The sequence below is a fragment of the Babylonia areolata genome, chromosome 27, assembly GCF_041734735.1.
Source record: "Babylonia areolata isolate BAREFJ2019XMU chromosome 27, ASM4173473v1, whole genome shotgun sequence".
NCBI lineage: Eukaryota > Metazoa > Mollusca > Gastropoda > Neogastropoda > Buccinidae > Babylonia > Babylonia areolata.
In genome coordinates this window covers 26,182,225-26,197,224 of record NC_134902.1, presented here as the reverse complement: position 1 = coordinate 26,197,224, position 15,000 = coordinate 26,182,225, and the positions used below count along the sequence as shown (strand labels likewise).

At 42.0% G+C, this 15,000-nt stretch overlaps 1 protein-coding gene across 1 annotated transcript in view; it reads right to left on the bottom strand.

Annotated features, from left to right (window-relative positions):
• Window positions 1-1,244: 1,244 nt before the first annotated feature.
• LOC143301609 (uncharacterized) overlaps window positions 1,245-15,000 on the bottom strand; it is a 58,514-nt gene continuing 44,758 nt past the window's right edge. The window contains exons 3-5 of the mRNA XM_076616005.1: window positions 10,524-10,821; window positions 5,226-5,273; window positions 1,245-1,618 (exon numbers count right to left, since the gene is read on the bottom strand). Coding sequence (XP_076472120.1) covers window positions 1,470-1,618; window positions 5,226-5,273; window positions 10,524-10,821 — 495 coding nt within the window. The 3' untranslated portion in view covers window positions 1,245-1,469. The remainder of the gene's footprint in view (window positions 1,619-5,225; window positions 5,274-10,523; window positions 10,822-15,000) is intronic.

Below are 15,000 nucleotides of genomic sequence, written 5' to 3'. Positions count from 1 at the left end.
TATTTGTAAAGCGATCTCATTTTGTTGCGAGACAAAATGTCAACCCACATGAAACATTTCAGACGATAGCGTGTCACGGTTCTTGGACTGACTGGGATTTGAATTGCTGTGTATCATGTGTCTCTGTTGTTGTCTTTTTGGTGGTGGTTGTTGTTTTGTTGTTGTTTTGTTGTCGTTTTGTTTGTTTTTTTCCCTTCATCTTGTCAAAATATAAGATCACTAGGAAGTCTTTTATCTGTGTACTTTCTGAATATAATTATGACAACGAAATACCTTGGTCATTTTATTTGACTGTTCTTGACTTGCACAGAAATTTGACTCGTGAAAACAGCGTATGTAAAAAAAAAAAGAAAAAAAAAAAGTGGACCTTAAAAAAAGCGCCGGCTTGATATAGTTATGAAATGATAGTTATCTAAACGCACGCCGTTATACTGACAGTTTTTATTTCAGTAAAATATAAGGTCTGTTATGACTTCGTTATCAAGTAGTTTGATATCAGCGATATCAAGACATAGAGCTTAGCCTGAAAATACGGTTGTCAATGGATACCACAGATCATCGTTAAATCATGTGTGTGTCTGTGCGTGTGTGTTAGTGTGAGTGTTGGAGTGTAACAGTTGTAGTATTGATAGTATGTTACTTTGTGAGTTTTATGCATTGTGTTTTTTAATAATATTAATGATTCTGTTTTATGTTTCTACTACTTTTTATATGCTTTCTTGTTTCACTTTAGGTACTGGATTGTAAAGCGCTTAGAGCTTGCTCATGCTTGTATTACACCGCTACATAAAAATAGATTATTATTATTATTATTATTATTACTATTACTATTATTATAAAATATTATTATTATAAGTACAAGACTTGAAATCATCATCTCAGACACCAAGTACCTTTATTCTTAGTGAAAAAAACCCAACCCCCCCGCCCCCCCCCCCCCCCAAAAAAAAAAGAAAGAAAAAAAAAAGACACACACTAATTCAAAGCAAAAAGCAAGTGCTTAAAGTTGTGAGCATTATTCTCAGCAAGATTAACAAAAAAAATCTTAGTAGTTATTCTATATATTTATCTCTCTTTTTCTGTGCCTCATTATTTCTAATCTTTCTCATATACTTTCTTTCTCGCCCCCCTCCCCCCTCGCCCCCCTCAGCACCTCCATCTCCCCCTCCACCCCCCGACCCCCTCCCCAATGTCCCCACAACACCATACACGACAGAAACATATCACTTTAAGACACACACACACACGCACAAAAAATGTGTGACTTTGTTTTTATATTATGTATTCATTTTCTCTCCTTTTTTTTTTTTTTTTTAATTTGGTTAAAAAGGGAGCAGGACTGTAGTAAAGCTTTTTAACACAGCCACGACGTTCTTGAATTCAAATCTCTCACGACAAACTCCGTGCCGGCGACAAAAGAGCACAGCGGCCAGAGATTGGGGTCTGAGGATGTAGGTTGACCTCATCATTCACCCGGCTCTTTCCATCAGTGCGCGCAGCTGTTTGAAGGTGAGCCCGGAGGACAGGTAGCGGCGGCCTCCACCCCTGGCCCGAGACATGGCGCGGGACCTGTCCAGGGTGCTGGTGATCATGTCCACGTTGTCCAGGCCCGCGATGCCTGCCACACACACACACACACACACACACACACATACACACACACACACACACACAGATTAAACACACACACACACACACACACACACACACACAGATAAAACACACACACACACACATACACACATATACACACAGATTAAACACACACACAGATTTCACACACACACACACACACACACACACACACACACACACACACACACACACAACACACAACACACACACACACACACACACACACACACACACACACACATACACACACACACACACACACACACACACACACACACACACACACAGATAAAACACACACACACACATACACACACATACACACAGATTAAACACACACAGAGACAAATTTCACACACACACACACACACACACACACATACACACACACACACACATACACACACACACACACACACACACACACACACACACACACACACATGCACACACGTGTGTGTGTGGAGAGGCTTCTAATGCCTTGAGGCCATACAATATACTGCTTGGTTATGGTAGACACCTCCACCCCCCTCCCCCCGTTGTGACAGTAACAGTATTGCATTGTCAGCTGGCTTTCCCGTTGATATGTGGCAGTTGTGTTTAATTTGCTTCACTTGTTTCGTAACGCCGATGGTGCTGCTGAGAAAAGAAATAAACAAACAAACAAATATAAAAGACAACAACCAACAAACACACAAACAAACAAATAAACAGAAAAAAAAGCAGTTTTGAAAGCTAGACGTAGACTTCTGAGAATGTGGTTCAGAAGCTCGCCAAGATGTTTGCATGTGGCCAGTTCAATCGAAGTAGTTGGAGTCCTGTGTGTTTTGATCTTCAGAAATCGATAACGTGACACCCACTCCTGTAACTGAGCACTCGCTTTTAGGAATTCTACTGTTTGATCGGAGATGAACACGACTGTCCGATCAAGAGAGTCAACAGAGAGTGGAAAGGCAAAGGCTGGTGTCACTATGGAAAAGGAAACTCGAAGTTTTAAGCTTTTTTTTTCCCCCCTTTTCTTCTCGAACGCCTGCCTCTGTCCAAGTATATCAGGAACATGAAACGTTTTCTGAATTTCTACCGAGACAATCGCAAGCATTGGCTTTAATTAAAATGCCTACTACACTTCAATCTAAGTGTGGTTTTACATCACCAAGTGTGGAAGTACGTAAAACTAAAGACTACTACTAAACTGTGATGTATGGCTGTCATGTTAAGCGATCATTGACTCATTTGTGTAAACAAAGTGAGTCTATGTTTTAACCCGATGTTCGGATGTGTGTGTGTGTGTGTGTGAGTAGTAAACTTTAACATTGCCATTTTCTCTGGAAATGCTTTATCTGCCAATATCAAAATTGGCTTAAACATAGTATGCACAAACAAACAAACAAAAAAGTCCACAGTCATACCAATAACAGGTTGTAAGTCTCCTGAATTAAGCAGCATTTCCGAATTATTAACGGATTATTTTGTTGAGATCTGTTCCGAAATCCGAAAATTCTAAAAACCGCTTTCCACTGAGTTTGGCCGACCAGAAGGTATGTTGTTTTCTAAGACGACATGACCTCGTGTTTCTTGTTCACAATTAAAAGGAAAGAAACACAAATTCTGGACAGAGCACTTACAGTGATACTAACTACACAATCGACGTGTTTACTGCATATAAATATTCTAAAGTGGACACTGAATAAACTGAAATGAACGTAAAAGAAAAATTGAATCGATCGTTTCTTTCAGCCCGTTGTAGACTGGTTTGTGCAGATCTAGAGATCTACTATGTGTTGCGATGTGTTTGAAGGAGATGGCAACGTCGTCTTTACCGCCGAAATAAAAGAATTATCGAAATATGATAAAACACAGAAAAATCATGATTTAAACGGCGTTATTACGTCCACTACAATCACATCGATTCGTCGCACGAAGAAGAAAACATCAACGTTGTTTTAAGTTCTAAATCTAGTCGTTTGACGTCAGATATGCTGCAGCCTCGGGGATTAGACTGCTTGCATCAGAACTGAACGTGCGTGGTTTGATCTCGTTCGCATGCCTTTTATTATTATTATTTTTTAATAACTTTTATCTCCCAAGCTTATTTTATATATCATATTTAATACAAAGCACTTTTCAACGATTTTTTTAGATCTTTTATATTTCTCCTCATGATTCCTTTACTGGATAAAGCGCGAAGCACAAGTGAGTCTTGAAGGCTTTGCCTCTTGATTTATTTATTTTTCTATTGATTAGTATATGAAATTGATTGCCTTGAACACTGAATGACGCAAAGATCACAGCACAGGAAATCCATAGTTTTACCATCGAAAGTGTATTGTTAGTTATTCCAGACTGCCCACCTCTTTATGGTGACGCGGATGAACTAAGCAGAAATGCACAGGGCATTTGTTAGCCCACGGTTTATCGCAGTCGCACTTTGAGAAAAATGGTGGGATTGCGAGAAAGTGTGGTTGTTCCCCTCCCACGATTTCTCTCAGTTGCGATAAATCATGATGGGGTGCCCTCACAATGTGTGAGAAAGCGTGGGAAGTCCCCCTTGATTTTATCAAAAACATTTCCTTTGTCCTCGGGATGGCTTCTTGTCATTTACCAAACACATGTCTTAAAGACATGGACGGGTGCAATAGCCGAGTGGTTAAAGCGTTGGACTTTCAATCTGAGTGTCCCGGGTTCGAATCACGGTAACGGCGCCTGGTGGGTAAAGGGTGGAGATTTTTTTTCCGATCTCCCAGGTCAAGATATGTGCAGACCTGCTTAGTGTCTGAGCCTCCTTCGTGTGTATAGGCACGCAGAAGATCAAATACGCACGTTAAAGATCCTGTAACCCATGTCAGTGTTCCATGGGTTTTGGAGACACGAAAATACTAAGCATGCATGAACCACGACAGAGTCATCGGCAAGTCGATGTTGGTCGTGTAACGGAAAGAAGAAAGAAGAAGAAGAGAAAACAGAGAGAGAGAGAGAGAGAGAGAGAGAGAGAGAGAGAGTGGGGACGACGATAACGAAAATCATGATGATGATGGTAACGTTAGTGAATGCTATGAAGATGATGGCACAATACTGGTTTGAAAAAAAAAAGAAAAAAAAAATGTGTGCGGTTTCAGTTTAAGTTTTCTGGGTGAGGTGTTACTGCGTTATATAGGGTTGGGGTATAACGTCTCAATGCTCCCAGTGGGCCTTGCTGTACCTTGCCAGTATTATGTGCATGTGCGGTGCCAACAAAGAGAGAGAGAGAGGGAGAGGTACACGGGCAGAGATACACACACACGCGCGCGCGCGCGCGCGCGCACACACACACACACACACACACACACACACACACACACACACAAGAATGGAGAGATGAGAGAATTGGAAAGAAGAATGTATGGAGAGTGAGCAAGACAGAGTTGGAGAGAAATAGACGGGTGCGAGAATTGCTCTCTGTGTACGTGTGTGTCAAAAAAATGAAATTCACAAAGGAACGAAAGAAAAGAAACATAAAAAGAAAACAGCAATAATAATAAAAACAAGATTTTACCAACAAAACCGACAAACAAATAAACAACAGTAAAAAAAAATTAAAAAAAAATACTTACCGAAACCTCTTTTAACCTCAGTTATGTCTTCATTCTCGCTGAAGTCGTCTGGAAAAAACAAACAAACCGATCATTGAAATCTATCTATCTTGATAGATTGATATGGATATTTATCTATCTATCTATCTATCTATCTATCTGCACATACATACACACATACAGAAATACATGTCTGGAAAAAGACAAACCAATAGTTGAAATCTATCTATCTATCTATCTATACATACATACATACATATACAGACAGAGACAGACAAACAAACAGATCGACAAACAGAAAGTCAGGAATGATGAGGAGAGACAAAAGTCTTTGCCAACGACTAACATTTTCAGACAAAAAAAATAATTGCAAATTGTCCTGATATAAACTTCCTTTGAAGCCGAATACCCAACCGAAACACAGTTCCGTCGGAATTAATTCCGTCATCATTGCTTCGCCCATAACCATTTAGACAAATTCCGTCTTCTTTTTTCATTCATTAAAAAAAGAAGAAAGAAGATATTTTCAACCCCTTTCGTTTTAAATGCCTTTTGAACTGTGTCTCATGTCTATCGATTTGCAAGCAAATCATTTTTGAGCAATTATTCTTCTTTTGAGCCTCAACTCCCTTTCTAAACCATATATTAGATCACAAAGAATGACTTTTTTTCCCTTTTCCACATTGGTGATTTGACGTCCTCGAAGTTTATTGGTCAAGGTTCTTATGTCGCACAATTTAAATCATTTACGTTTGTCAACATTCGTGGATGATTGGGGAGAGAATAAAGAAAAGAAAATGGTGTGTTTTTTCTCTATCTATTATTTTACGTAAATAACCCTTTTAAGTAAATCATTCTTTAAAACAAATAACCCTCCTTTAAAAACAAAACAAAACAAAACAAAACAAAAACAACAACAACAACAAAAAACAAACAAAAAACCCCCCCAAACCCCCAAACCCCCCAAAACAGACTTTGTACAGACGCTTTCATTTGTGTATTCATTTATTTCAAATAGCTATTTATGTATTTTTTCCCACTGTTCAACAGAAGATGAGTGAGAGAGAAATGAAATAAAAGAACCCCCGAAAACGGAGTATGGCTGCCTACATGGCGGGGTAAATACGGTCATATACGTAAAAGCCCACTCGTGTACGTACGAGAGAACGTAGGAGTTGCAGCCCACGAACGAAGAAGAAAAAGAAGAAGAAGAAACGTCTTCAAGAAAAGGTCGGTCTTTTTTTTATATATATATATATATATTTTTTTTTTTTATGTCTTTTCGTGGTATGGGTAAAAAAACAAAAACAAAAACAGATTGATATTACAACCTTATCGTAACGTACGTTGCTCGCTCAGTGTAGAGTCGTATTGTTAGATGATATTGGCAAATGGACCCCTAGAAACGTGTATTATTAATATTATTATTATTATTATTATAATTATTATTATTATTATTATTATTATTATTATTATTATTATTAATATTATTATTATTTATCATCATCAGTTCATAAACACGTCTTGTCTGAAACGAATATTCCGATACGATTATTTCCCTTTGTGAGAGCGTGTCGGAAGTAGAGGTGTGCCGTCTAATAGGTTAAAGGTTGTACAGATTCCACAGCCTTTAGCAGCCTTTTTTTTTTTTTTTGCTGCCCCATCATCTGCACCATTTCAGTGGCATTACTCCCACGCCGCTCATTTAGATTCCCCCCCATACACGACCACACCCGGGTTCGTCTGTCACAGTTCCAGCGTCGGCAGTCCGCGGTGAACCATCGATGTTAGGTCGTCAGGAGGCCACACACCAGAGGAGATCCCGCAACTGCTGCTGAGTCACTTCGGTGGAGTTCAGTGGTGCCTATTCTGATTCAACGTACTTAGGACACCACCTACTAAGCCCCCCTACTAACGACAATAATGGCTTAGTCACGGAGCCAGACTGAGTGAGCGTCCCTCCCAGTGTGGAGACCGCCACCACGTCCCTCAAACAACAGTCCCCCATGAATCTGCCGAAAACTGAAGACACTGACAGGACTCACCCCAAGCACAGAAGTGGAGGGGTATCGAAACTGAGGTCACCATGAGAGCAGGGCATGAAAGGCCACAGACTTTGAGACTTTAGCAGTCGTTGGGACAGTGAAGTCACATTTTCCAAAAGAACACACCAGCACCATGCCACAACGGGGCTTCGAACCCAGAACACTGGATCGGAAATGTTCAACACATGGCCCATTCTGCCACAGTGTCTTCCCACCCAAACCCACGTGAAACCTGTAAGTTGTTGTGAAAAAAAAAAGATTATCATGGTGTGTGTGTGTGTGTGTGTGTGTGTGTGTGTGTGTGTGTGTGTGTGTGTGTGTGTGTGTGTGTGTGTGTCTGTGTGTGTCTGTGTGTGTAGGGGAGTGGGGGTGAGGTGGTGGGGGTTCGTAAAGCTAATTCGAGTTACTGCGAACCGTGTGTTTTTTATTCATTTATTTTTATTCATTCATTTATTAATTTATTTCTTCTTCTTCTTCTTCTTCTTCTCCTAATTATTATTATTATTATTATTATAATTATTATTATCATTATTATTATTGTTGTTTTTTTTATCATCACTATCATCATTGTTATTATTATTATTATCTAATTCGCACACACACACACACACACACACACACACACACACACACACACACACACACACACACACACACACACACACCTTATACGAAGTCATAATCTGAAAGCGTAAACTTTGGAGAAAAAAAAAAAGGTTTTGAGATAGCATTCCGCTTTTCAACCAAATATGACAGAATAACGTACAGTATTATTTCTGTTTTGCTTGAGACACTTGGGTCGATTGTCCACAAAATTCATTAGTCCACTTACTGTACTTCACACACACACAAAAAGAGCCAGACAATTAGTATTGATTCTTCGCCATTGTCAATACCCTCGGAGCATAGTAGGAAGATTTAGAACAGTTCTTTGTGAATTATACCACCGCAATTATCCCTCTGTCTCCATTCTCTATTTGTCTACCTGTCTCTGTCTGTCTGTCTGTCTCTCAATCTCCATCTACTCGCGCGAAAACACGCAAATACACACAGACACAGACACACACAGACACAGACAGACAGACACACAGACACACACACACACACACACGCACACAGTAATTTGCACAGACACGGATACACTGACACAGACAGAGAGACACAGACACAGTCAAACACATAATACGCATACACACACATCCACTAACACATGCATACATGGGCGTACACACACACATTGCACACAGACACAGCCTCGCACACTCGCACATACATACAAGCAAGCGCGCACACCTGTAAGCATAGCCACACAACAGCCACACACACAAACACACTCGCAGGTACTAACATACGTACACACACACACACACACACACACAGACACATACAGAAAACAGACATTCAGACACACACACACACACACACACACACACACACACACACACACACACACACACACACACACACACACACAAACACATACGCTCAAACACACACACACGCGCGCGCGCGCGCACACACACACACACACAAACACACACACACACAAACACAAACAGCCAAGCGCACACACACACACACACACACACACACACACACACACACACACATACGTTCAAACACACACGCACACACACACACACACACACACACACACACACACACACACGCACGCACGCACGAACACGTACACTCACACACACACACACACACAGCACACACATGCACACACACACACACACACACACACACACACATACATACACACATGCACACACACACACATGCACACACAGCACACACACACACACACACACACACACACACGCTCACACACACATGCACACACACACATACACACACACACACACACACACACACACACACACACACACACACACACACACACACACGCTCACACACAGAAACACGTGCTTTTCTTTTTGGATGAGACAAAAAAACAAAAGCAACAACAAACATACAAAACAAAAACCAAAAACCAAACAAAAACCAACAAAACGAAAACCCACAAACCCATGTCCCATGTGTGGCAACAAAACACACATATCCTACTTAAGTTTTGAAGAAAAGAAGCAGTATCTACATATACTACCACCACCACCACCACCGCTACCATCATCTGAACACTACGACCACACTGCACCACTACCCCCCCCCCCCCCCACCTCTCACTACGCTAAATACCACCACCACGACCCCGTCCCCCACTACCACCACCACCACTGTCATCACCAGCACATCACCTTGATATTGCAAACCAGTGTCGTCCTCCCTCCCCTAACACGCAAATTGCTTCCGCTTCCCCTCCACCTCCACCCCCCCCATCCTCACCACCACTATGACAAGCAGCAGCATCACCACCATGAAAATAATCCACAATCATTCTCGCCCCCACCCTTCATACGTCAAACATTATCACCACCACCACCACCACCACCACCAACACCACCACCACCACACCACCGCCGCCGCCGCCACCACCACCACCACCACCACAACTGCAATACCATCATCATTATCATCATCATCAGCATCATCATCACCACCACCATAAACATAATCCACAACCATTCTCCCCCTGTCCCACCACACGCCAAATATTACCATCACCACCACACCCTACAGCCACATCACCACCACAGATATGTGGAGTGATGGCCTAGAGGTAACGCGTTCGCCCAGGAAGCGAGAGAATCTCAGCGCGCTGGTTCGAATCACGGCTCATCCCCCGATATTTTCTCATCTTCCACTAGAACTTGAGTGGTGGTCTGGACGCTAGTCATTCGGATGAGACGATAAACCGAGGTCCCGTGTGCAGCATGCACATAGCGCACGTTAAAGAACCCACGGCAACAAAAGGGTTGTTCCTGGCAAAATTCTGTAGAAAAATCCACTTCGATAGAAAAAACAAACAAAAAAAAAAACAAAAAAAAACTGCACGCAGGGGGGGGGGGGGGGGGGGGGGGGGGGGACACACAAAAACAAACAAACAAAAAAAGGGTGGGGCTGTAGTATAGCGACGCGCTCTCCCTGAGGAGAGCAGCCCGAAATTCGCACATAGAAATCTGTTGTGATAAAAAGAAATACAAAACACACTACCTGCACCATAATAACCATTTACGCAATGTAGAATCATTCCATCACCGGTCCCTCCTAGCTCCCCCCTACCCCCTCCACCCAAACCCAGGCCGTCCTCTCCCCCCCCCCCCTCCTTTCCCCTCTCCACCCCTTCTCAATCCCACAACCATCTCACCTTCGTCAGGGGAGCCGTTCTGAAGCCGGGGATTTCTGAGCAAGGCTCGAACATAGGTGAGCAGAGAAAGCATCTCGTCCTCCGCATTGTCCGCCTCGGCCAGGCGAAGGGGGGAGGCATCGAACTGCCCCAACACCGTGCGCGACGTAGGAGTGGCCGCGGAGAGGGACAGGCACAGAAGCAGTATCCCGAACAGCACCCGGGATGCCAGCCAGCTGCTGATACAGGAAGTACTGCTGCTGCTGCTGAGGCTGCTACTGCGAACGAGCAGGGCTGAGGTCTGGCTTCTGAAGTCCATCTGTCAACATCGCGAGTGATGGTTATGAGTGACTGTTAAATGTTTTGTTTTCTTTTGTTTTGTCTTGTCTTGTCTTGTCGTCTTCGTCAGTGTTACTGTCCTCATTCTTGTTTTGTTTATCGACGGCATGAAGCGCTTGTGCGAGCGTTCTCTCTCTCTGTCTCTCTGTCTCTGTCTCCCTGTCTCTCTCTCTCTCTCCTTCTCCCCTCTCGCTCTCTCATGCACACACAAGAGAGAGAGAAAGAGAGAGAGAGAGAGAGAGGGAGAGAAGACAAGACAAGACAAGACAGAAACTTTGTCACCGAAGGTAATAGACAAGCTAGTAACTTATTTCCCATTTCCAGCCATCGCCTGAAAGGACTAAAGATAAAAAAAAAAGCAAAATGTGAGCAAACGGAAATCAAATAAAACACAAAGAACATACAATGGGTCCTTGTTTACCGATTACATCACCATTCTCAGCCATTCCACCCAGTGGAGAATGAAGAAATCATACGAAACCCCCCCAAAAAACAAAAAAAAACAAAAACAACAACAACAACAACAACAAAATCCCCCAAAACGTGCAAACACAACAGCCAAAAAATACAAAAGTCCTTACTTTGCGATCATACTCCTTGCCAAGCCCACCTCTCTCTCTCTCTCTCTCTTTTACATACACACACGCAAGCAAGCAAGCAAGCGCACACACACACACACACACACACACACACACACACACACACACACACACTCACACACACACATGCACATGCACATGCCCACACACACACACATCGATCCAAACACCACTGTCCTAAAAATGGAATAGATCGGACGTTATTCCTGACAAGACGTCTTCGACTTCTGATGATCGACCAGCATCAATTTGCTGAAGACTGTCGCTCTGCTTACTGATTACTGCCAGCACTCTGCTCGGGTCAGAGAGGAAAAAGAAGAAGAAGAAGAAGAAGGGTGATGAGTCGGAGATTGATTGATTGAATCTTTAATGGGTAAAGAATTAGGCACAGTAAAGGCCTTTTTACAATTCTGCCCATTTAACGACATAAAAAATAAAGAACGAACGACACAAAACATAAAAATAAAGAAATAAACTGAAATAAAATAAAATAATAAGAACGACGAATAAGAATAGGAACTTGAATAGTCTATTAAAGGTAACAAAGCGATGAAAAACTGGAACAATTGGTACATTACATGTACATAGGTACTTACACACACACACACACACACACACACACACACACACACACACACAAAATTATAAAACAAGCAACAAAGACATACGTACACATTCACGCCCACACACTCAAACACACACAAACACACACACGCACTTACTGTTCACACATACACATACATTCAATTTTTCATTCCTCATGGCATGGCAGCTAGTGGACTGAGTACAAGCAAGCATTTGCAAAAGACCGCGAGTAGGTTAATCAAATGTATCGAATAGAAATATTCTTATCTTAGTTTTAAAGAGAGATATGGCTGGAATTTGACGACATGTCTTTGGAAGCATGTTCCATTCGATGCTTCCATTAAATGAGAGACTCATCTTAAATAAATCAATTTTAGGCTTTGGGACAATAGCTCTATCTGAATTACGTTGGAATTGGAAACAAAATAACGATTTTAAATATTGTGGGCATGCGTTATGAACAATTTTATGCATAAGAATCAATGTGTTATATCTAATAAGTATATGAACAGGTAATATTTGAAGTTCTTTGTACATATTGTGCACAGATCCACCTGTGGTATTTACATGGTTAATCATCTTAATGGCACGTTTTTGTAAAGAGCAAAGTGGCTTTAATGTAGAAGGAGGACATTTACCCCAAATAATCGAGCAATAGCTGAGGCGAGACTGGATATAGGCAAAGTAAAACACACGTCTAGAATGATTATCAAGAAAGTGTTTGATCTGTGATAATTGGAATACACTAGATGATACTTGTTTTATGAGGCAATGAATATGTTCCTGCCACGAAAGATTTTGATCAATAGTAATGCCTAATAGTATATGCTTAGTAACTTGTTTGATAGTATTGTCTTTATATTTTATGTTAAGTTGTGCGTCTTTTATGTTCTGTCTTTTCTGACGAGGACAAATTAACATGCATTCTGTCTTATCAGGGTGCACGACCATATCATTAGCATCACACCAGTTTTCGACAGATTTCATGTTGGCATTCAGGTGATAACTAATTTCGTCAACATTGTGACTAGCATATTGTATTGATGTATCATCAGCAAATAAATCACAGATTGCATGTTGAATTGATAAAGGTAGATCGTTGATATACAAGGAAAATAAGAGAGGGCCTAGAATTGACCCCTGCGGTACTCCTCTTGGAACATGCCTTTTGGAAGAAATAAAGCCACGTGAATAGACAGCCTGAATACGGTTTTCTAGGTAAGATCTGAGAAACAATAAGCAGTTATCGGCAATACCATAACATTTCAATTTGTGAAGCAATATTTCGTGATTGATTAAGTCAAACGCTTTTGTAAAATCAAGGAATATCACTCCAACCACCTTGCTTTTATTAATATCACGCAGCCATGCATCAGTTATTCTACATAAAGCGGTTTCACAAGAATGGTGCTGTCTAAATCCTGATTGATTGGTATGTAGAAGCTGATATTTTTCAATAAAGAATGTAAGACAAAGGTGTACATGACGTTCTAGAAGAAGAAGAAGAAGAAGAAGAAGAAGAAGAAGAAGAAGAAGAAGAAGAAGAAGAAGAAGAAGAAGGGTGATTTGGAGAAGGATGATGAGGAGGAGGAGAAGGAGGAGGAGGAGAGTCCAATCTGAGGGGATATATACCTGATGTGTCATGACCTTCTATTTCAAAATCCAGTATATCGGATTTCAAAGTTCCATATGTGTGATGTACTGTGACCTCCCATACCAAAATTCCGATATATTTGGTTTGTGAAGATACTCCATTCCCATTCCCGTCTCCGTCTCTCCACTCACATCCACACAAATGCACACACACAACACCTTTCCCAACCCCCGTCCACATCCACGCACCCATCTTGATACTTCGCCCTCACCCACGAAACACACTAACAAGTGACAACAGCAGAAGCGGCAACAAAGCAACAACATCAACAACAACAGCAACAACAACAGCAACAGCAACAGCAACAACATCAGGAGCAACAGCATAACAACAACAGCCCCATCATCATTATCATCTTCATCAACAACGACAATAGCACCAAAGGCAACAGCAACAACAACAACAACTCCACAGTCACCATCCACATCAACTACACAACCTACACAACAACAACATCAAAACACCACAACCATTACCACCACTTCCACCACCACAACCACCAACATCAACAGCAAAAACAGCAGCAGCAAAAACAACGTGAACAACAACCCCCCCCCCCCCCCGCCCTCCGATTCCCCCCCCTTCACACACACACACACACACACACACACACACACACACACCCTATTTCGTTCCCGGCCCACGTTGCCCCATCAAGCACAATGGATTCCTGATGAGTTCTGCTCCTAGACCAGCCCGTGAATCGAGGTGGGAGACTGACAGCACGTGCACAACTTAACCACTGACTGCGTTTCTGCAGGGCCTTCACCTCCTCACCCCCCCCCCTCCCCTGCCCCCCAGTCATGCCCCCCAAGTCCCCTTCCTTCACAGATGTAGGCCGACGAGAAACAAGTCCTTGGGATACTTCCTGAACCCCTTCGACTGCTGCTGCTAAGTATGCTGGTCACTGCATGAAGGGCTGTCGCCTCATGGAGGTAGTCAGCTGCTCGACGTCGTAGTCGTTAACATCATTTTCATGTTGTTGTTGCTTGTATTTGCTTTTCATGATGACGATGATGCTTGTGATTTTTTTGATTTTATTTTTAATCATTTTCATGTTGTTGTTGCTTTTGTTGGTGTTGTCGGTGTTGTTGTTCATGCTTTTCATGACGGCGAGGATGATGATTCTTATTGTTATTATCAACGACTTATGAAACACATCTACTTCATTTTGTTATGTGTTGCTCAGGCACTCACGGACAAAGAGAGAGAGAGAGAGAGAGAGAGAGAGAGAGAGAGAGAGAGAGAGAGAGAGAGAGAGAGAGAGAGAGACAAACAAACAAACAAACAAACCTAAAACAAAAACACCACACCTTCTTAT